The sequence below is a fragment of the Oncorhynchus nerka genome, linkage group LG22 (genome assembly GCF_034236695.1).
Source record: "Oncorhynchus nerka isolate Pitt River linkage group LG22, Oner_Uvic_2.0, whole genome shotgun sequence".
Taxonomy (NCBI): domain Eukaryota; kingdom Metazoa; phylum Chordata; class Actinopteri; order Salmoniformes; family Salmonidae; genus Oncorhynchus; species Oncorhynchus nerka.
Window position 1 is genome coordinate 56,480,714 of NC_088417.1, and position 21,221 is coordinate 56,501,934.

General features: G+C 42.2%; 1 protein-coding gene across 1 annotated transcript in view; it reads right to left on the bottom strand.

The window, feature by feature from the left end:
• LOC115105396 (carbohydrate-responsive element-binding protein-like) overlaps positions 1-21,221 on the bottom strand; it is a 43,567-nt gene that overhangs the window by 4,038 nt on the left and 18,308 nt on the right. Inside the window, exons 6-12 of the mRNA XM_029627389.2 lie at positions 15,662-15,836; positions 15,205-15,285; positions 3,426-3,577; positions 2,486-3,164; positions 2,214-2,287; positions 1,830-2,100; positions 1,615-1,727 (exon numbers count right to left, since the gene is read on the bottom strand). Coding sequence (XP_029483249.2) covers positions 1,615-1,727; positions 1,830-2,100; positions 2,214-2,287; positions 2,486-3,164; positions 3,426-3,577; positions 15,205-15,285; positions 15,662-15,836 — 1,545 coding nt within the window. The remainder of the gene's footprint in view (positions 1-1,614; positions 1,728-1,829; positions 2,101-2,213; positions 2,288-2,485; positions 3,165-3,425; positions 3,578-15,204; positions 15,286-15,661; positions 15,837-21,221) is intronic.

Consider the following 21,221-nt stretch of genomic DNA (forward strand, 5'->3'; position numbering starts at 1 on the left):
GATGTTTTCTTTAATGAGTCTGACGCGAAGGAAATTCTGCATCTCCAAGACCAGGCCCAAATCCACATCATTTGCATGAAGAAAAGACCGAAATACAGGGGGCGGAGGTAGGGGTGCCTTGTGAGAATTTGTCGGCGAGTGGGTAACCCGCCTCTACCATCCTTTCTACTGACCAACGTGCAATCACTTGAAAATAAACTCCGCTCAAGACTTTCCTACCAACAGGACATTTACCTTGAGAAAAGGAACACCTATGTGAGAGTGCTGTTCATTGACTACAGCTCAGCGTTCAACACCATAACGCCCACAAAGCTCATCACTAAACTAAGGACCCTGGGACTAAACACCTCCCTCAGCAATTGGATCCTGGACTTCCTGGCGGGCTGCCCCCAGGTGGTAAGGGTAGGCAACAACGCATCTGCCACGCTGATCCTCAACACGGGGGCCCCTCTGGGGTGCGTGCTTAGATCCCGCTTGTACTCCCTGTTCACCCTCGAGTCCAAGCACGACTTCAACACCATCATTAAGTTTGCTGACGACACAACAGCGGCAGGCCTGATCACTGACAACGATGAACCAGCCTATAAGGAGGAGGTCAGAGATCTGTCAATGTGGTGCCACGACAACAACCTCTCCCTCAACGTGAGCAAAACAAAGGAGCTGATCGTGGACTACAGGAAAAGGAAGGCCGAACACGCCCCCATTCACATCGACGGGGCTATTGTGAAGCGGTTCGAGAGTTTCAAGTTCCTTGGTGTCCACATCACCAACAAACTATCATGGTCCAAACACACCAAGACAGTAGTGAAGAGATCACGACAACACATTTTCAGCCTAAGGAGACTGAAAAGATTTGGCATGGGTCCCCAGATCCTCAAAAAACTCTATAGCTGCACCATTAAGAGCATCTTGACCAGTTGCATCACCGCCTGGTATGGCAACTGCTCGGCATCAGACCGTAAGGCGCTACAGAGGGTAGTGAGTATGGCCCAGTACATCACCGGGGCCAAGCTTCCTGCCATCCAGGACCTATATACTAGGCTGTCAGAGGAAGGCCCAAAAAATCCAAAAATCTTGTCCCCAAGCCTTAAGACCGCTGAACAATTAATCAAATGGCCACCCGGACTATTCACATTGACATCGCTGTTTATTATCTATGCATAGTCACTTTATCCCTACCTACATGTACAAATTACCTTAACTAACCTGTACCCCAGCACATTGACTCGGTACCGGTACCCCCTGTATATAGCCTCGTTATTGTCATTTTATTGTATTACTTTACATTTTATTGTATTACTTTAGTTTATTTAGTAAATATTTTCTTAACTCTATGTCTTGAACTGCGCTGTGGGTTAAGGGTTTGTAAGTAAGCATTTCACGGTAAGGTCTACCTGTTTAATTTGTTGAATGTTACAAATACAATTTGATTTGATTGGGGGAAAAACACATAAGTCGTCTGACCTCGAGTTCAATTTAGGAAAGACACAATAGCAACTTACCTTTCCCTTTCAGTATTTTGTTTATTCATCATTGTCTTTCTATCAGACAGTAGTTTTAGGTATTCCATAGGATGTGTGTTGAGTAATGAATGGTCAAGTTGTTTTTGCTTACCTTGTTTGACTCCATTTTGGAATGTCCAGGTAAGGAGTGCGGAGACTCAGTGTTGGATGCCCTCTCTAGAAGGTTAGTTGGGGACATCTGCCCTGAGTGTCCCGAGAAGCTCACTAAAAACAAACAAACCAACAAAGAGGAATGGCTTTCTTTGCTTTTCAACCACACATAACATGTTACATTTTTTACATGAAATTATGTTTGTCCTTAATTACCTGTTAAACTAGTTCTCTCAGAACCGTAGATCTGTACAGGGGAGAGTTTTTCTGTCTTGGGGATGAGGAGAGGTATGTTGGGGTGTGTTGAGCCCTGGGTGAGGAGAGCAGAGACGGCTCCGTGGGAGGTACTAGTGTATAGACCGGCGTGGCTGTGGGTGGACGTCTGGCAGTGAATTGGTGTAAGAAGTGGGATCCCTGAGGGCCAGGGAGACCCAGGCTGCAGCTGAGATCCAGACACTCCTCCGATACGCATGCTGCTGCTCGAATGCTGAACCAAACACATTATCTGATTAAAAGTACAACTGTAATCTGCAGTAAAGTTTTGAATTATGTCTTTTAAACTCACACCTGTGTTAACTAAAGAAACTATATTGGCCTTACTGGAGAGTTGGGAGAGGTTGACCTGTGCCCTTTGGTTGCAACTAAAGTTGCATCGAATCCCAGCGCTGGTTTGCCTAAAAACAAGATGGTCAAAAGTGAACTGTGCGGAGGTAAAACAAGAGTACAATGGTTTTGGTTAATGTTTCTGCAAGACAGTGATAGTGGATAATGGTGAATACAAGACCAAGAGTGTTGGAACGGCATGTGCATCAGTGTATCACTGCAGTATGAAAGTATGATGAAGGAAAAAATAAGTGAATGGATATGCTCACGTTCTTGGGTGCTGGAGGACAGTAGTTTTGCCAGAAAGCTGGTCTGGGGGGGAGTCGTCTGAGGGGTGGACAGACGGGACTCCATCTGTACCCCCACTGCTGTCTTCTGCTTGTGCTTCCCCCTTCTACCACCCGCCACACCCGGCTGCTGTGGGGCTGAGAAGCAGTGAGGAGGTACACTGAGAGAGGGGAGGGCCGGGGCCGAGACCACGGACGAGTACCCCTGAGAGAGGCAGGATGTTGGGGAGTACATGTCTCCCGTGGTGGAGTACCCGTGATGACCCTGGGGATCCGATCCCAGAATACTGCCACCCATAGTGGATCCCGTGTGGGTGATGACGGTAGAGGTCACTGAGCTGGCAGTGGTGGCGTGGTAACCGTACTTGTGACAGGGAGGCGGATACAAAAAGGTTCCGTCTCCTGGGGAGACGGGCTGCTGTTGTATGTTGGTGGTTGCGATGGAGACGGCGGCGCCGGAGTAAGCCTGGTGTCCATAGGAGGGCATGGCCCCTGATACCATGCTGGGAGTATGGTACTCGCTGTGGTAATCCTGTTGTTGGTGACCTTTGAACTTGGGGTTGAAGGTAATTTCAGAGGTCAGGGGTTGTCTGTGGTAGCCAGGGCCTGACAGAGAGTTGGATGAAGAGGGCTGAGACAGACTGCCAGATGAGAGGTTGGACTGGAAGAGAGATTCATTGTAAGTTTCATTCATGACTAAAACATTTTGGGTACAATTTATATTATAAACTACCACTTTAACAGTAAACAGTAAAACAAACTATGCAATGAAAATGCAGGAACCCAAAACAAAGAATACATAGTCCAGGCAATATGTGCCAAATTTCATGTGAATCGTTTACTTTTTCATCACTTTTCCATCCCCTAACAGTGGAAGAACAACAGTTTCCAAAGTGTCAAGCAAAGCGCTTAGCTACTGTACCTGAGCTAGTTGAGTGTCGACGTGTAGCTGTGGAACGGTGACCACAGGGCTGGACACAGAGGGGAAAGCCCCACCGGAGGAGCTCTCAAAGTAGCCACAGTCAGCATAAGCAGCCTGCTCCAATGACTGGCCCCGGTAGCTCATAAAGATATCTAACACAGGACAGGAAAAAAGACCATCATCAACCCTATACTCTTAGAAAAAAGGGTTCCAAATGGGTTCTTTGGCTGTCCCCATAAGAGAGCCCTTTTTGGTTCCAGGTAGAACCTGCATGGACAGATGGAAGGAGATTAGCAAGGCGTATGCCCCACCCACCTGAGGATCTGTCTTTTTCAGCCATCTATTTCCTGTGTTTGTGGGGTGCAAAATCCACTTGTCACTTAAATCTCGCTGGATTGGTTGCTTTCATTTTACTCCTGCAACTCTTTCATACTCTTGCTTTTATGCGTGACGTTTTTTCCCTTTTAACGTTATGACCGCGGAAATGTTTGTAATGACCTGTCAAACACACCCTGGCAATGGTTGAAATGGGCTTAATGGAATACATTGTTCTACTGTTGAATCTATAAGAGCTTTGTCAGCGATTAAACACACAGTCTCGACACTTACATCACAAGAAAGAGAAGACAGATCACTTTATTTTGACGGGGTGTTCATTTTTTTGTGGAATTGAAAAAAGTTATAATTTAATAGAGTTGAAATGTTTACAGATTAGATCCGCTGAAATGAAAGCAACTTCCGAAAACACCCAGTTTATAGTGATATTATGTCTGAAATTGCAAACAATGTAGAGTATGCTTAGAAATGTGTCATCTAGAGCCAAGCATGTTATCCTGCTATTAACACACTTGTTGAATTATGCAACAGAACATGACAACAGTAATTAATGAGGCAGTCTAAACAGTGAAGGTAGGGTAGACAGAGCAAGTGTTTGGTGGTTGCAGCCCTGTCCCACACCTTTATGTTATTGATCCCTGTCTAAACAGTGAAGGTAGGGTAGACAGAGCAAGTGTTTGGTGGTTGCAGCCCTGTCCCACACCTTTATGTTATTGATCCCTGTCTAAACAGTGAAGGTAGGGTAGACAGAGCAAGAGCTTTATGTTATTGAGTGTTTGTCTAAACAGTGAAGGTAGGGTAGACAGAGCAAGTGTGGTTGCAGCCCTGTCCCACACCTTTATGTTATTGATCCCTGTCTAAACAGTGAAGGTAGGGTAGACAGAGCAAGTGTTTGGTGGTTGCAGCCCTGTCCCACACCTTTATGTTATTGATCCCTGTCTAAACAGTGACGGTAGGGTAGACAGAGCAAGTGTTTGGTGGTTGCAGCCCTGTCCCACACCTTTATGTTATTGATCCCTGTCTAAACAGTGAAGGTAGGGTAGACAGAGCAAGTGTTTGGTGGTTGCAGCCCTGTCCCACACCTTTATGTTATTGATCCCTGTCTAAACAGTGAAGGTAGGGTAGACAGAGCAAGTGTTTGGTGGTTGCAGCCCTGTCCCACACCTTTATGTTATTGATCCCTGTCTAAACAGTGAAGGTAGGGTAGACAGAGCAAGTGTTTGGTGGTTGCAGCCCTGTCCCAGACCTTTATGTTATTGATCCCTGTCTAAACAGTGAAGGTAGGGTAGACAGAGCAAGTGTTTGGTGGTTGCAGCCCTGTCCCACACCTTTATGTTATTGATCCCTGTCTAAACAGTGAAGGTAGGGTAGACAGAGCAAGTGTTTGGTGGTTGCAGCCCTGTCCCACACCTTTATGTTATTGATCCCTGTCTAAACAGTGAAGGTAGGGTAGACAGAGCAAGTGTTTGGTGGTTGCAGCCCTGTGTTATTGATCCCTGTCTAAACAGTGAAGGTAGGGTAGACAGAGCAAGTGTTTGGTGGTTGCAGCCCTGTCCCACACCTTTATGTTATTGTGTTCATATATGCAAACACAGCCACCAGATTTATGCAAATGAGGCGCATGTAATTCCATTTATTTTAACACAAAATATACAAAAAATACCTGATACAGTAAGACAATTGATATATTCTAATAAAAAAGGTGACATTTGAGAATAAAATGAATACCTGAATTCCATCCACAATCCCTGAACTTTTGTCCGTGCCAGTACATTTTTCATGTGCTATAATCATGTCAACATCTGATGGATTATAAAACATTCAAAAAGTTTGAAAAAGTATCTTCATCCATTGTCCAAATGTTGCATTTATTAGTTGTTTTTAAAACCTTTTAACCATTTTGATGACTGTTGCTACTGCCATTAGTTGCACTATTGGCAGTAATGTCACCGACTTTGAAGGAAAGATCACACCTGAACCATGTTGATGAATCAACATACTGTCAATAAAACACATCTGCAGTCTTGGCAAGTATAACATCTGTACTGAATAATGTACATGTAGGGGCCTAATTTTTGTGCAAATAGATAAAAAAAAAGTGGATAAAAAAAGTACAAAGAAAGTATGAAGATGTATGCACTCACTCACTCGCCGTAAGTCACTCCGAATAAGATGTGAATAAATGATTGAAATGTTAAATGTAAATAAATAAAGATTTTATAATTCTATTATAGTCTATTCTGTGTACTTCAATAAGTATTATGTTTGCCTGTCTGTTGCTAACTCAGGAAAGGCATCTGATCCATTACATAATTCTATGATCTTATCTGTTTGTGGCGTGATGATGACATCATAGAATCTGACTGGGTGGGCTTCCAGAGTATGTCTGCCCTTGCCAGCGGTCATGAAGCATCATAAAACAACGCACCCACTGCCAACTTGGCAAGGCACAGTGATACTGTACCAACTAGACAGACATTGTTTCCATCTCGCACTAAATGCTTTTCAAGCAGAATATGGAATACCTAGGGCTGTTGCGGTGACCGTATTACCACCACACCAGCGGTCACGGTCATGAAGGCAGTCAAATTCCACGTGACCGATTAGTCATGGTAATTAGGATTCTCCAAGCTCTGATGCTACTGATGGCCATTAGTAGCATACCAAACTTGCTAACTGCCTGGTACTCAGCACTCTATTATCCCTCTAATCACTCTGACATCAATGCAAATGTATCTGAAAATCTAATCAAACACTTCATGATGGCGCATGAGCTCATGTTGCGCAACATTTCAATAGGCTATGCAATTGCGTGAGAAAACAGAGTGATGGCCTCTACTAAAAAGAGGAGGCTCAGCTTTCTATAGGCTTGACCTACTATATTTATTTCTCAACTTTCCTAATATTAAGCACATTAATTATATTTACTACAGGAGTATAGCCTACCTGACTGGCATGAAATAAACCACGGGGAAAAGTGTCCTCCTTTATTTAAGTGTATAGATAAAATGTATTTTTTCCGCGGCCCCCGTTTCGGTACAGGTGACAATATTAGCCAATCACTTGTGAATGATATATTATCACCTGTGAATGATGCCCAGCATAAGTAACAAAGCCTTTTGTTTTTACTTTCTCGAATCATAGTCACACACCTTATGTAGCCTAGCCCATAGGCCTATATGTTTTGATAAGGTTTGTATTACAACTAGTGTGGCCAAAGTGGCCGAATAACTTATTAAAATGAAGTACATTAATCTGCTTTAAAAGGGGTGTAGAGCCTAACTGATATACAGTGGGGCAAAAAACTATTTAGTCTGCCACCAATTGTGCAAGTTCTCCCACTTAAAACGATGAGAGAGGCCTGTAATTTTCATCATAGGTACACTTCAACTATGACAGACAAAATGAGAAAAAAAATCCAGAAAATCACATTGTAGGATTTTTTATGAATTTATTAGCAAATTATGGTGGAAAATAAGTATTTGGTCACCTACAAACAAGCAAGATTTCTGGCTTTCACAGACCTGTAACTTCTTCTTTAAGAGGCTCCTCTGTCCTCCACTCATTACCTGTATTAATGGCACCTGTTTGAACTTGTTATATGTATAAAAGACACCTGTCCACAACCTCAAACAGTCACACTCCAAACTCCACTATGGCCAAGACCAAAGAGCTGTCAAAGGACACCAGAAACAAAATTGTAGACCTTCACCAGGCTGGGAAGACTGAATCTGCAATAGGTAAGCAGCTTGGTTTGAAGAAATCAACTGTGGGAGCAATTATTAGGAAATGGAAGACATACAAGACCACTGATAATCTCCCTCAATGTGGGGCTCCATGCAAGATCTCACCCCGTGGGGTCAAAATGATCACAAGAACGGCGAGCAAAAATCCCAGAACCACACGGGGGGACCTAGTGAATGACCTGCAGAGAGCTGGGACCAAAGTAACAAGGCCTACCATCAGTAACACACTACGCCGCCAGGGACTCAAATCCTGCAGTGCCAGATGTGTCCCCCCTGCTTAAGCCAGTACATGTCCAGGCCCGTCTGAAGTTTGCTATAGAGCATTTGGATGATCCAGAAGAAGATTGGGAGAATGTCATATGGTCAGATCAGGACGACTGATCCGTGTAAAGGAAAGACTGAATGGGGCCATGTATCGTGAGATTTTGAGTGAAAACCTCCTTCCATCAGCAAGGGCATTGAAGATGAAACATGGCTGGGTCTTTCAGCATGACCATGATCCCAAACACACCGCCCGGGCAACGAAGGAGTGGCTTCGTAAGAAGCATTTCAAGGTCCTGGAGTGGCCTAGACAGTCTCCAGATCTCAACCCCATAGAAAATCTTTGGAGGGAGTTGAAAGTCCGTGTTGCCCAGCAACAACCCCAAAACATCACTGCTCTAGAGGAGATCTGCACGGAGGAATGGGCCAAAATACCAGCAACAGTGTGTGAAAACCTTGTGAAGACTTACAGAAAACGTTTGACCTCTGTCATTGCCAACAAAGGGTATATAACAAAGTATTGAGATAAACTTTTGTTATTGACGAAATACTTATTTTCCACCATAATTTGCAAATTCATTCATTAAAAATCCTACAATGTGATTTTCTGGATTTTTTTTGTTCTAATTTTGTCTGTCATAGTTGAAGTGTACCTATGATGAAAATTACAGGCCTCTCTCATCTTTTTAAGTGGGAGAACTTGCACAATTGGTGGCTGACTAAATACTTTTTTGCCCCACTGTACACAAGCAGTGCGTGAGTTTCAAGTTTGAGGAAGATCATTTTCACCATAAAAATGCATCTTTATAATAAAAGCATTACATGCATAATCACATTTGCGGTCACTTTTGATAATAATGTTTTCCGCTAAGGAAACATTCAAGCTTATAGCCTACTACCATGTTTGCATTGCTACACTTATAATGTTAAGAAATAGCCTAATAGCTTATCAACATTTTAAGCTCAACGTTCTGATCTGTTGTGTCAGCCACATTGCATAAAAACGTTTTTTTTAATGCTAGTGGTTTTATTCATTTGGGATCTATCGCATCCCACAACTGTTGCAGACTATGTTTGGAATATTTATTTATCGTACAGAATTGAATAGGTTTATCTTTGTACTAGGGGGTAAGTAGATTGGCATAGCCTAGTGCTTTTGCTGTTCGTTAGGCCTACTCATCTTGTTGGCTGACGAAAATTAAATGTAGACAGTTCAATATCATCAATATGTACCTCGGAATTGGTTAAGGATGCACGCAGTTGCGTCCCCAATGTGTCTGTCTTCACTTGTAGCCTGTGAGAAAGACCTGATCACGTGATGGAGCGAGCAGCACTCAGGAAGAAGGGCACACTGCCCGCAAATGGCATAGATTTTAGGGTGTATTACGGCCATACAAAGGGGATTCTGTCGTTAAATTCTAGGCATTATCAAGTGCTTGTCAAATTGAGAATGAGAGACTGATAAAGTGTGTACAGCCTACTCAAAAAACAAAGCAGAGCTCATGCCTTTCAAGCAACTTTTTTCAAATCATCATTAGAGTTGCATCATGCATGCAGCCTTAAGATGTATTAGAAATCTAAACATATAGCCCAATGTTTGTAGAACAACTAAAGTTACATTAATAACTCCAAATTAAGCATATAGGAATACCTATTTATTTTTTAACCGCTCATTACAGAATAGCCACATTCCCTCAAATCGTTTGGAGAAAATAATGCCATGGAATTCTAAGCAAATCTTAGAAGTCTGCTAAATTAACTAGTGTAGCCAATAGCCATTTGGCATAGGACAACTCAGAGTATGTTATTCTGTTCTTCTGAAATAGACTACATTTTCTTCATATCATGCTTTTAAAATAAATAATGGATTTATTGTGAAGTTGGAGGCTATATTACATGGATTTATTAGACTTTTTAAAATTGAGATGTTCCAAAGGTCTGCATCAGTGGCTTGTAGGCTGTGTGTGGAAGCCAGGAGATGCTAAATTTGTTTATGTTAATTAACGATCAATTACCATGAGACTGACAGTTATTTGCTTGACACTGGCTGACGGAATTTCGTGACCGCCACATCCCTAAGTATACCCTTTCAGGACAAATACTGTAAAGTACAGCAGTCAAAGCAAATAAACACACGTGAGTACATCACTGCACCATGATACTGGCCCAAGCCCATTGCTGTCAATCACTTATTTCGTTTCTATCATTTGAACCCTATTCAATTCCCTCCTCTATGATAACAACATTCGGTGAATCTTTTGCACAGTAGGAACCAGGAATTTATTTCCGTGAAATGGGCAGCAGTGGTTAGAGCGTTGGACTAGTAACTGGAAGGTTTCAAGTTCAAACCCCCGAGCTGACAAGGTACAAATCTGTCGTTCTGCCCCTGAACAGGCAGTTAAACCCACTGTTCCTAGGCCGTCATTGAAAATAAGAATTTGTTCTTACCAGACTTGCCTAGTTAAATAAAGGAAAAATACAAATCAGGAAATCGTTTTTTAAAGTTTAAAACAAGTTGAACGAAAGAATGTCCTTCCCTAATGAATGCAATATTTTAAGGGAATACCTGTTAAGATATGAAAAAATCCCATAAAATCTAGCAGTAGTGCATTTTCAGAGATAATTTACAAGAATACTTACCAATATGAACCTTAGTTCCTTAGCAATGTGAACCTTCAAGAAGGTTCAAGAAGACACTGTATCAGTGGCAACCCTACTCTAACAACTGAGGATCATACCCACTCACACCAACCTGGTATGATATACAACCTGAGATCAGTGACCAGCGCTTTGTTTCCTTCTGTCTCAGTCACATCATGGCATGGTGTATGTTGTGACACAGTCACATGGAGGGATGGGAAGGGAGTCTCTATTTGTGTGTCCATCAGTTAAACACATTGGCCCTGACAAGCACCCTGCCACCCTGCTGACCCTGGTGACGGAGGCAGAAAGCTGATCCCAAAGGACCCTACTGCCAAAGGACCCTACTGCCAAAGGACCCTGGTACTGGCAAGGCCAAAAGAACAGACGGGGAGGAACATTCTCGTGCCAATACCCCTGACAACCCACTCTCATACACAGTTCAGGGGACTACAGTACCGATATGTAGAGGGACGAAATGCAGCACTGACAAATATATAATTATCAAATCAATATGGCAGTCCAGAGCATATTACTATCCTAGGAAGTGATCAAACTGAGAGTTGCAACAATGCAATAAAGAGTTCCTGTCATAAACAATGTCATCCTCTACTCAAACCACCGTAGAAGAAAATAAATCATACTATCTTCCAATATCTCCATCTCTTCATCCCTCTATTGTCCCTCCATCCTTTTTTCCCTCCGTCTCTATCCCTTGATCCCGCTGGGCCCCTTTGCCACATGTTGCGGTTAACCACATGCGCTTCCACTTCCCTACTCTGCTGTGTCTCAACCCAGCCTCTGACCTCCAGCTCACTCCGGACATGGCATAAACATGACACAGAACAGAGAGCCCAGCCCAGGGGTGTCACTCACAGAGGAATCTTTAACTCAACAATATAATAATACATGCCAATATATTAATTTTCATATGGGTTTCCCCAGCTGCATATTTAGAAGAGAAGCCCTAAATATAAATCGATTAAAGATGCATACCAGTCATTTTGGCTACATGCAGTGATTCTGTATGTGAAAAACTATTCTTGTAGCTCTAACTCTCTTCGACAGAGTACATAAGCCTAATCTATATATAGGTAAAGTAGCATTTATAACTTTTTATCAGGAGCTTCAATCGTTTCTGGTCACCACATCTGTCCATCAGATTTCCCTACACATATACAGTGGGGCAAAAAAGTATTTAGTCAGCCACCAATTGTGCAAGTTCTCCCACTTAAAAAGATGAGAGAGGCCTGTAATTTTCATCATAGGTACACTTCAACTATGACAGACAAAATTAGAACAAAAAAAATCCAGAAAATCATATTGTAGGATTTTTAATTAATTAATTTGCAAATTATGGTGGAAAATAAGTATTTGGTCAATAACAAAAGTTTATCTCAATACTTTGTTATATACCCTTTGTTGGCAATGACAGAGGTCAAACATTTTCTGTAAGTCTTCACAAGGTTTTCACACACTGTTGCTGGTATTTTGGCCCATTCCTCCGTGCAGATCTCCTCTAGAGCAGTGATGTTTTGGGGTTGTTGCTGGGCAACACGGACTTTCAACTCCCTCCAAAGATTTTCTATGGGGTTGAGATCTGGAGACAGTCTAGGCCACTCCAGGACCTTGAAATGCTTCTTACAAAGCCACTCCTTCGTTGCCCGGGCGGTGTGTTTGGGATCATTGTCATGCTGAAAGACCCAGCCATGTTTCATCTTCAATGCCCTTGCTGATGGAAGGAGGTTTTCACTCAAAATCTCACGATACATGGCCACATTCATTCTTTCCTTTACACGGATTAGTCGTCCTGATCTGACCATATGACATTCTCCCAATCTTCTTCTGGATCATCCAAATGCTCTCTAGCAAACTTCAGACGGGCCTGGACATGTACTGGCTTAAGCAGGGGGACACATCTGGCACTGCAGGATTTGAATCCCTGGCGGCGTAGAGTGTTACTGATGGTAGGCTTTGTTACTTTGGTCCCAGCTCTCTGCAGGTCATTCACTAGGTCCCCCCGTGTGGTTCTGGGATTTTTGCTCACCGTTCTTGTGATCATTTTGACCCCACGGGGTGAGATCTTGCATGGAGCCCCAGATTGAGGGAGATTATCAGTGGTCTTGTATGTCTTCCATTTCCTAATAATTGCTCCCACAGTTGATTTCTTCAAACCAAGCTGCTTACCTATTGCAGATTCAGTCTTCCCAGCCTGGTGCAGGTCTACAATTTTGTTTCTGGTGTCCTTTGACAGCTCTTTGGTCTTGGCCATAGTGGAGTTTGGAGTGTGACTGTTTGAGGTTGTGGACAGGTGTATTTTATACTGATAACAAGTTCAAACAGGTGCCATTAATACAGGTAACGAGTGGAGGACAGAGGAGCCTCTTAAACAAGAAGTTACAGGTCTGTGAGAGCCAGAAATCTTGCTTGTTTGTAGGTGACCAAATACTTATTTTCCACCATAATTTGCAAATAAATTCATAAGAAATACTACAATGTGATTTTCTGGATTTTTTTTCTCATTTTGTCTGTCATAGTTGAAGTGTACCTATGATGAGAATTACAGGCCTCTCTCATCGTTTTAAGTGGGAGAACTTGCACAATTGGTGGCTGACTAAATACTTTTTTGCCCCACTGTAGTAACCCATAGGGCACAAACTGGGTAAATCAACATTGCTTCAACGTAATCTGCCAACGTATTGTGGCGTGGAATCTACGTGGAAAATACATTGGTTTGAAAAACGTAGTCAATGTAAACTGCTGTTTTGAAGGTGAAATGTCAATCACAGGATTGTCATCATGGTAACCAATTTTCAACATAGACAAACCATCCATAAAATATGTTGAATTTGTGCCTTTGAAACAACGTGAGATCCAGTATCAGAAATAGTTTTTAGGATTGGCATCACCTCTTACTGGAGAGTTGATCTATCTACAGCTATACATTTGGTTTCCCATCCAGGGCTCCTGAGTGGCACAGCGGTCTAAGGCACTGCATCTCAGTGCAAGAGGTGTCACTACAGTCCCTGGTTTGATTCCAGGCTGTATCACATCCAGCCGTGATTGGAAGTCCCATAGGGAGGCGCACAATCGGCCCAGCATCGCCGGGATCGGCCGTCATTGTAAATAAGAATTTGTTCTTAACTGACTTGCCTAGTTAAATAAAGGTTAAATAAATATTAAAAACCAATATTTTATATTTGTCACTAACTACTACCAATGTGCTGTCATGAAAATGATTATTGAGGGATCTCTTACTAACTAAAATAGATTCAACGTTGCTGTGGAAGTCATTCCAAAGGGTAGGTTTAACAGAGGAAATGAAATGTAATCAAGAGCTTGGGACTTTAAATTTATATCTGCAAAAAGATTATTCTGAGATAATTGACATTAACGTTCCGAACCCTCATTTGTTTAAATGGTGTAGGCAATTTCTATATTGTACTCTTTTGAACTTAACAACATGAATTGGAGGTACTTAGAGTACTATGTAGTTAGAGAACATTGAATAGAACAAGGCTATGTCAATTACTCAGTTTTGACAAAAATGCAGATACAACCTTATAGTCCCAAGCTTTCGATATATCACTATATATGCAAAAGCATGTGGACACTCAGTGGATTCGGTTGTTTCAGCCATACCCGTTGCTGACAGGTGTATGAAATCGAGCGCACAGCCACGCAATCTCCATAGACAAACATTGGGTGGCCTTACTGAAGAGCTCAGTGACTTTCAATGTGGCGTCGTCATAGGATGCCACCTTTCCAGCAAGTCAGTTCGTAAAAATGTATGCCCTGCTAGAGTTACCCCAATCAACTGTAAGTCCTGTTATTGTGAAGTGGAAACGTCTAGGAGCAACAACAGCTCAGATGAAGTGGTAGACACACAAGCTCACAGCACGGGACCGCCGAGTGCTGAAGCGCACAGAACGTCTTTCCTCTGCTGCAACACTCACTATCGAGTTCCAAACTGCCTCTGGAAGCAACGTCAGCACAAGAACTGTTCGTCGGGAGCTTCATGAGATGAGTTTCCATGGCCGAGCAGCCGCACATAAGCCTAAGATCACCATGTGCAGTGCCAAGCGTCGGCTGGAGAGGTATAAAGCTCGCCACCATTGGGCTGTGGAGGAGTGGAAACGCGTCCTCTTGCATGATGAATCACGCTTCACCATCTGGCAGTCCTACGGACGAATCTGGGTTTGGCGGATGCCAAGTGAACGCTACCTGGCCCAATGTATAGTGCCAACTGTAATATTTGTTGGAGGAGGAATAATGGTCTGGGGCTGTTTTTCATGTTTTGGGCTAGGCCCCTTAGTTCCCATTAAGGGAAATCTTAACACAACAGCATACAGTGACATTCTAGACGATTCTGTGTTTCCAACTTTGTGGCAACAGTTTGGGGAAGGCCCTTTCCTGTTTCAGCATGACAATGCTCCTGTGCACAAAGCAAGGTCCAATACAGAAATGGTTTGTAGAGATAGATGTGAAAGAACTTGACTGGCCTGCACAGAGCCCTGACTTCAACCCCATCAAACTCCTTTGGAATGAATTGGAACGCAGACTGCGAGCCAGGCCTATAATCGGCCAACATCAGTGCCCGACCTCACTAATGCTCCGCAGCAATGTTCCAACATCTAGTGGAAAGCCTTCCCAGAAGAGTGGAGGCTGTTATAGGTGACTTTAAGAGATCGGAGAAGTCATGAAAAAAACATCTGAACCAGCCAGGAACAGATCAGTTAGACCTGATAGTTTGTAAACTGCTAGAGAAATCCAGTACACACACACACACACAATACCTGGGATATCCATGAAGTCATCTAGATTGGGCTGCAGTGGGGTGAGACCTGGCTGTATCATGTCAGCATTGCTGGTGTACGCTGAGGAGGAATGAGGTAGAACACTAGATTCACATACAGAAAAACATACCAGAGACAGGGAGACAGTGGCTGTGTGCCTCTGTTTGCATCTTTAGCCTAATTTATTCATTTGAAGTTCCTCATTTGTTGGGTGGTTTCTTTCCTGCATTATTGTCTCACATGACCATAGGTTGGATAAATGGTAAGTGGTGTATTCTGTTATTTTTGTCAATAAAATAAAAAGAAGAAACATTTTCAATTTCATAGGGATTTGCATCATAGTGTTACAAGAATCGTAGACAGGGCTTCAGTAGATAGTAAAATGGTTCCTCTAAGTATAATATTAATACTGTAGGTAGATATGTAAGTAGAATGGACGTTGTGGCGTGGTACTCACTGTTGTGCCGGTCGTTGGCCCACGGGCAGGGCTTCTGGGTCATGGTGAACAGGGTGTCAGAGATGTCGGACAGAAAGCAGTCCAGGTCAAACATGTGGACCTCCTCTGGCATGACCTCAGGCTCCTGGTACATCTGACTGGACCATTTCTCCAGCTCCGCCCTGCAGATCTGACCCTGGACACAGTGGGGTGGGGATAACATGAAGGCTCAGTTCCAACACTAAAATAAATCCTTCCTGCCTCCCTTGAAGAAATCACTGATCTAAAATGGCTCTATCGCAATTCATCTTTATGCACTTCCTCCCATACTATTTCCTCGCGTCATTCTCAAAACCCTTTGAAGAAGAAGGTCAGAGGGGAGAGCCCTTGGGCCTTCTCCTCCAATTGGGTTGAGAAGGAGGTGTAGAGAGGTGCAAGGAAACACGGAAAGATTAGTTGAGATAGAGCCGAAGAATGGACACCCATATTGAGATTTCAGGACACAAATCACATCTCAAAACCTGGTCCTCACACTAGAGGGCACTGACAACAACACTAAAGCCTGTGATAAGGAAAAGGTCTTCACATATGAGTGCAGGAGTACAGTACAATATTTGACAGGGGTAGATGAAAAAGACGGGCAAACATCACATTAGAATATTGAGTCCAATAGAAACTAATTCACAGCGTGCCATGTGAATTTAACTGCTCTCAAACTATGATAAAATATTTAAATTGGCCAATTCTCTTCATTCTAAACAAATGCAAGACTATGAATATCAACTCAAATCAAAACAGCAAAGGAATGTTTCACAGTCCTCATCTGTCCACTAAATGTACTAAACTCAAAAAAAAAAAAAAATGAACATGAATGGAACTTCACTTGCCTCCCTCATTGTGTCCAATAATGTCCAATTCAGCTATTCAAGCCCAAAGGTTAAATATAGTTGAAATATTCTTCATCAAGTCCCCCAAGCCCATCCAATAATCATATAAATATTCACGATCATTCACAGCTAATCTAGTCTCTGTCTGCTCTCTGTGTTTAAAATGCTGTGTTACACCCTCATGTCCTAACCTTTTAATATTCCGTCCCAAACCAGGGGAGACATTTATAGAAAAGCCCTGAATGAGGCGGAAATGACTTTTGATTACGACAAACCCCCTGTTTACACCTTTTAGTTTTTTTCATTCACAGAAATGGAATTATAGCATAGATGTGCTGTGTGTATGTGCAGGGAACCTGGTTCCATTATTCGTTATTTTTAGTAATTTCTTTATTTTAATGCCTCTCCATATAATGAGAGCAGCAGTCTATTGTCCCTGACCTAATTCTGTCAGTCACACATTCACGTGCAGACGGACAGACATGAAGAGACCCCCACCCCTCTGCAGACGCACGGACGCAATGAACCTCAGAGAAAATACAGAAGAAATACTAACTATCCTATTCTGTCACTTCTACCTGTTTTATTCAGTTATTCTTTCAATCATATGCTATTTCCCTCCACTTTCCCTCTACTTTATCACAATAACAATGTCAATTGTGATAAGGCCCTAATATTAAGCCAATAATTAACCCCTTACATTCGTGGGAATTGTCCTATAGAGATAGAAACATTTAAATGTGGCCCTAACAGAACAACTATGTGCTTTTTAAATTTACTTTACTTTTCACAGAATTTGTCAATAACAAAATCTGAAAATACTCTGGATACATTCAGTTACATAATAAGAATATTCATAGACCTTTTTGATTAGGTGCACGATAAGAAAAACATATTAGAAGGGTTTGAGTGAGAGGTCTAACTGAGGTCAAACGTTGACATCTGCAAACCGCTCACCCACACGACGCCATACATGCTGTCTGTCATCTGTACAGTTGAAACCGGGATTCATCCATGAAGAACACACTTCTCCAGCGTGCCAGTGGCCATCGAAGGTGAGCATTTGCCCACTGAAGTCGGTTACGACCCAGAACAGCAGTCAGGTCAAAACCCTGGTGAGGATGCACGCAGACAAGCTTCCCTGAGACGGTTTTGGACCATTTGTGCAGAAATTCTTTGGTTGTGCAAACCCAAAGTTTCATAATCTGTCCGGGTGGCTGGTCTCAGACAATCTCGCAGGTGAAGAAGCCCGATGTGGAGGTTCTAGGCTAGCATGGTTACACGTGATCTGTGGTTTTGAGGCCGGTCGGACATACTGCCAAATTCTCGAAAACAAAGCTGGAGGTGGCTTATGGTAGAGATATTAACATTCAGTTCTCTGGTAACAGCTTTGGTGTACATTCCTGTCGTCAATATGCCAATTGCATGCTCCCTCAAAACTTGAGACATCTGTGGCATTGTGTTGTGTGAGAAAACGGCACATTTTAGAGTGGCCTTTTATTGTCTCCAGCACAAGGCGCACCTGTGTAGTAATCATGCTGTTTAATCAGCTTCTTGATATGCCACACCTGTCAGGTGGATGGATTATCTTGGCAAAGGAGAAATGCTTAACAGGTTATACGTTCCGTTTATATTTTTGTTCAGTGTAAATTTCAATGCACTTTACTGACTCAAGGAAATAGCTTTCAACTATCATACAATTACTTTTGTTGTTTACGCAATCCAAAAACGTATAAATCACAATCTGGGTCAGGTGGTCAATATTTGAAAGTTTATTCTATTGCCAACATGGCTAGCTAGGTAAGTTATAAAATGTGATCTTACAGTGTTAGGATTTCAAAAGGCATTTCAGACAAACAGATTGTAATTTTGGTGCAAATAGAATGGAGTCAACCCGCTAAGCATTTACCGTCAGGCCACGTCTTTTGTACGTCTTTTTTAGATGGGTTCTGGACAGGCCTTGATTTCAATGTCCACGGACGTAGGTTTATGGTCCGATTCTGACCAAATCAGAAAGAATTATAAGAAGGCCTTGATTTCAATTTCCACAGACGTCTGGTCCAGACCGGCCTATATTTGGGCCAAACAGACGTATATAATTGGTTCAGATTTGCTCCTATCCGTACAGGCCTTGATTTGGGCCAAACATGGACGCCTATGTTTGGTTCAGATTTGACCCGGGCCGGCCTTACCTTAAACGTCCACAGACGTCTGGCCCAAACATAGACATTCTGAATATGACCAGACCAAATCTGAACCAATCATGGACATCTACGTTTCACCAAACTTCACCAAATCTATGCAAACTGGTATTGCTCCTAAAGATTTCAAAATTGCTAAAGTTATCCAAGATCTTTTACAAATGTTCTCCCAATATCTGTATTACCATGTTTTTCTAAAATCCTAGAAAAATGTATGTATAAAAGAATGTTGAAACATTTAAATCAACACTGTATTCTTTATGAGCACCAATATGGTTTTCGTAAAAACTACTCCACAGATATGGCTACTTTGCAATTTGTGGATAAAATCTTTACAGCCCTTAACAACAATGAATACACTCTTGGCATCTTTTTTGATTTATCCAAAGCATTTGACACGGTGAATCATTAAATATTACTTTCTAAATTGCATTATTACAGTTTTCATGATTATACATATAACTGGTTATATAGTTATGTTTATGATAGAGAACAATGTGTTTATGCAATCGGCTGGCTATGCATCTACCAGGGCCAAGATATCCTGTGATGTGCCACAGGGTTGGATAATTGTGACCTTTATTATCCCTAATCTATATCAATGACCTTGCTGCTGTATCTTCTACTGTACTTCCCATTCTCTTTGCTGATGATACCAATTAGATTATTATCACACAATCATTTTGATTCACTAATTCATGAAGCCAACTCAGGTATGACAACATTTTCTGAGTGGTTCCAGATAAACAAATTATCTTTAAATGTAAAACAAATCTAACTTTATTGTATTCACTAGTAAGGATATGAAATATTGTAAAAAATAGAGCCAGAATCTCAATCATCACCAATAAACTAGAATGGTCCAAACATACCAAGCCTATTCCCCCTCAGGAGGCTGAAAAGATTTGGCATGGGTCCTCAGATCCTCAAAAGGTTCTACAGCTGCACTGTCTCACTGCCTGGTACGGCAACTGCTCGGCCTCTGCCCGCAAGGCACTACAGAGGGTAGTGCGTACGGCCCAGTACATCACTGGGGCTAAACTGCCTGCCATCCAGGACCTCTATACCAGGCGGTGTCAGAGGAAGGCCCTAAAAATTGTCAAAGACCCCAGCCACCCCAGTCATAGACTGTTCTCTCTATTACAGCATGGCAAGTGGTACCGGACAGCGCCAAGTCTCGGACCAAAAGGCTTCGCAACAGCTTTTACCCCCAAGCCATAAGAGTCCTGAACAGGTAATCAAATGTCTATCCAGACTATTTGCAATGTACCACCCCAACCCCTCTTTTACGCTGCTGCTACTCTCTGTTTATCATATATGCCTAGTCACTTGAACTATACATTCATGTACATGCTACCTCAATTAGCCCGACTAACCTGTGCCTGTATATAGCATCGCTACTGTTATAGCCTCGCTACTGTATATAGCATCGCTACTGTTATAGCCTCACTACTGTATATAGCACCGCTACTGTTATAGCCTCGCTACTGTATATAGCATCGCTACTGTTATAGCCCCGCTACTGTATATAGCATCGCTACTGTTATACCTCGCTACTGTATATAGCATCGCTACTGTTATAGCCTCGCTACTGTATATAGCATCGCTACTGTTATAGCCCCGCTACTGTATATAGCATCGCTACTGTTATACCTCGCTACTGTATATAGCATCGCTACTGTTATAGCATCGCTACTGTTATAGCCCCGCTACTGTATATAGCATCGCTACTGTTATAGCCTCGCTACTGTTATAGCCTCGCTACTGTATATAGCATCGCTACTGTTATAGCCTCGCTACTGTATATAGCATCACTACTGTTATAGCCTCGCTACTGTATATAGCATCGCTACTGTTATAGCCTCACTACTGTATATAGCATCGCTACTGTTATAGCCTCGCTACTGTTATAGCCTCACTACTGTATATAGCATCGCTACTGTTATAGCCTCGCTACTGTATATAGCATCGCTGTTTACTGTTTATAGCCTGAGGACGGCTCACCTCTGTATATACCTTTGCATCGCTACTGTTATAGCCTCGCTACTGTTATAGCCTCACTACTGTATAAAGTCTCGCTACTGTTATTTTTCATGTAATTTTTACTGTTTTTTTTATTTCTTTACTTATCTATTGTTCACCTAATATCTATTTTTTACTAAATTGCACTGTTGGTTAGGGCCTGTAAGTAAGCATTTCACTCTAAGGTCTACTACACCTGTTGTATTCGGCGCACATGACAAATAAACTTTGATTTGATTTGGAATTGGTGGGAATGAAATGGAACAAGTCACATCCACTCGATTCCTTCGAATTGATGAAAAGTTATCCTGGAAAGATCATGTTCAATTTGTATTTAGCAAAGTAATGAAGTCTGTTGGTATCATCAAAAAGATTAGTGGTTTGGTTCATCAGGCTTGTTTCCTAACTCTATACTATAGCTTCATTTACCCATATCTCATTTACTGGAATATTGTTTGGGCCAGTACACAA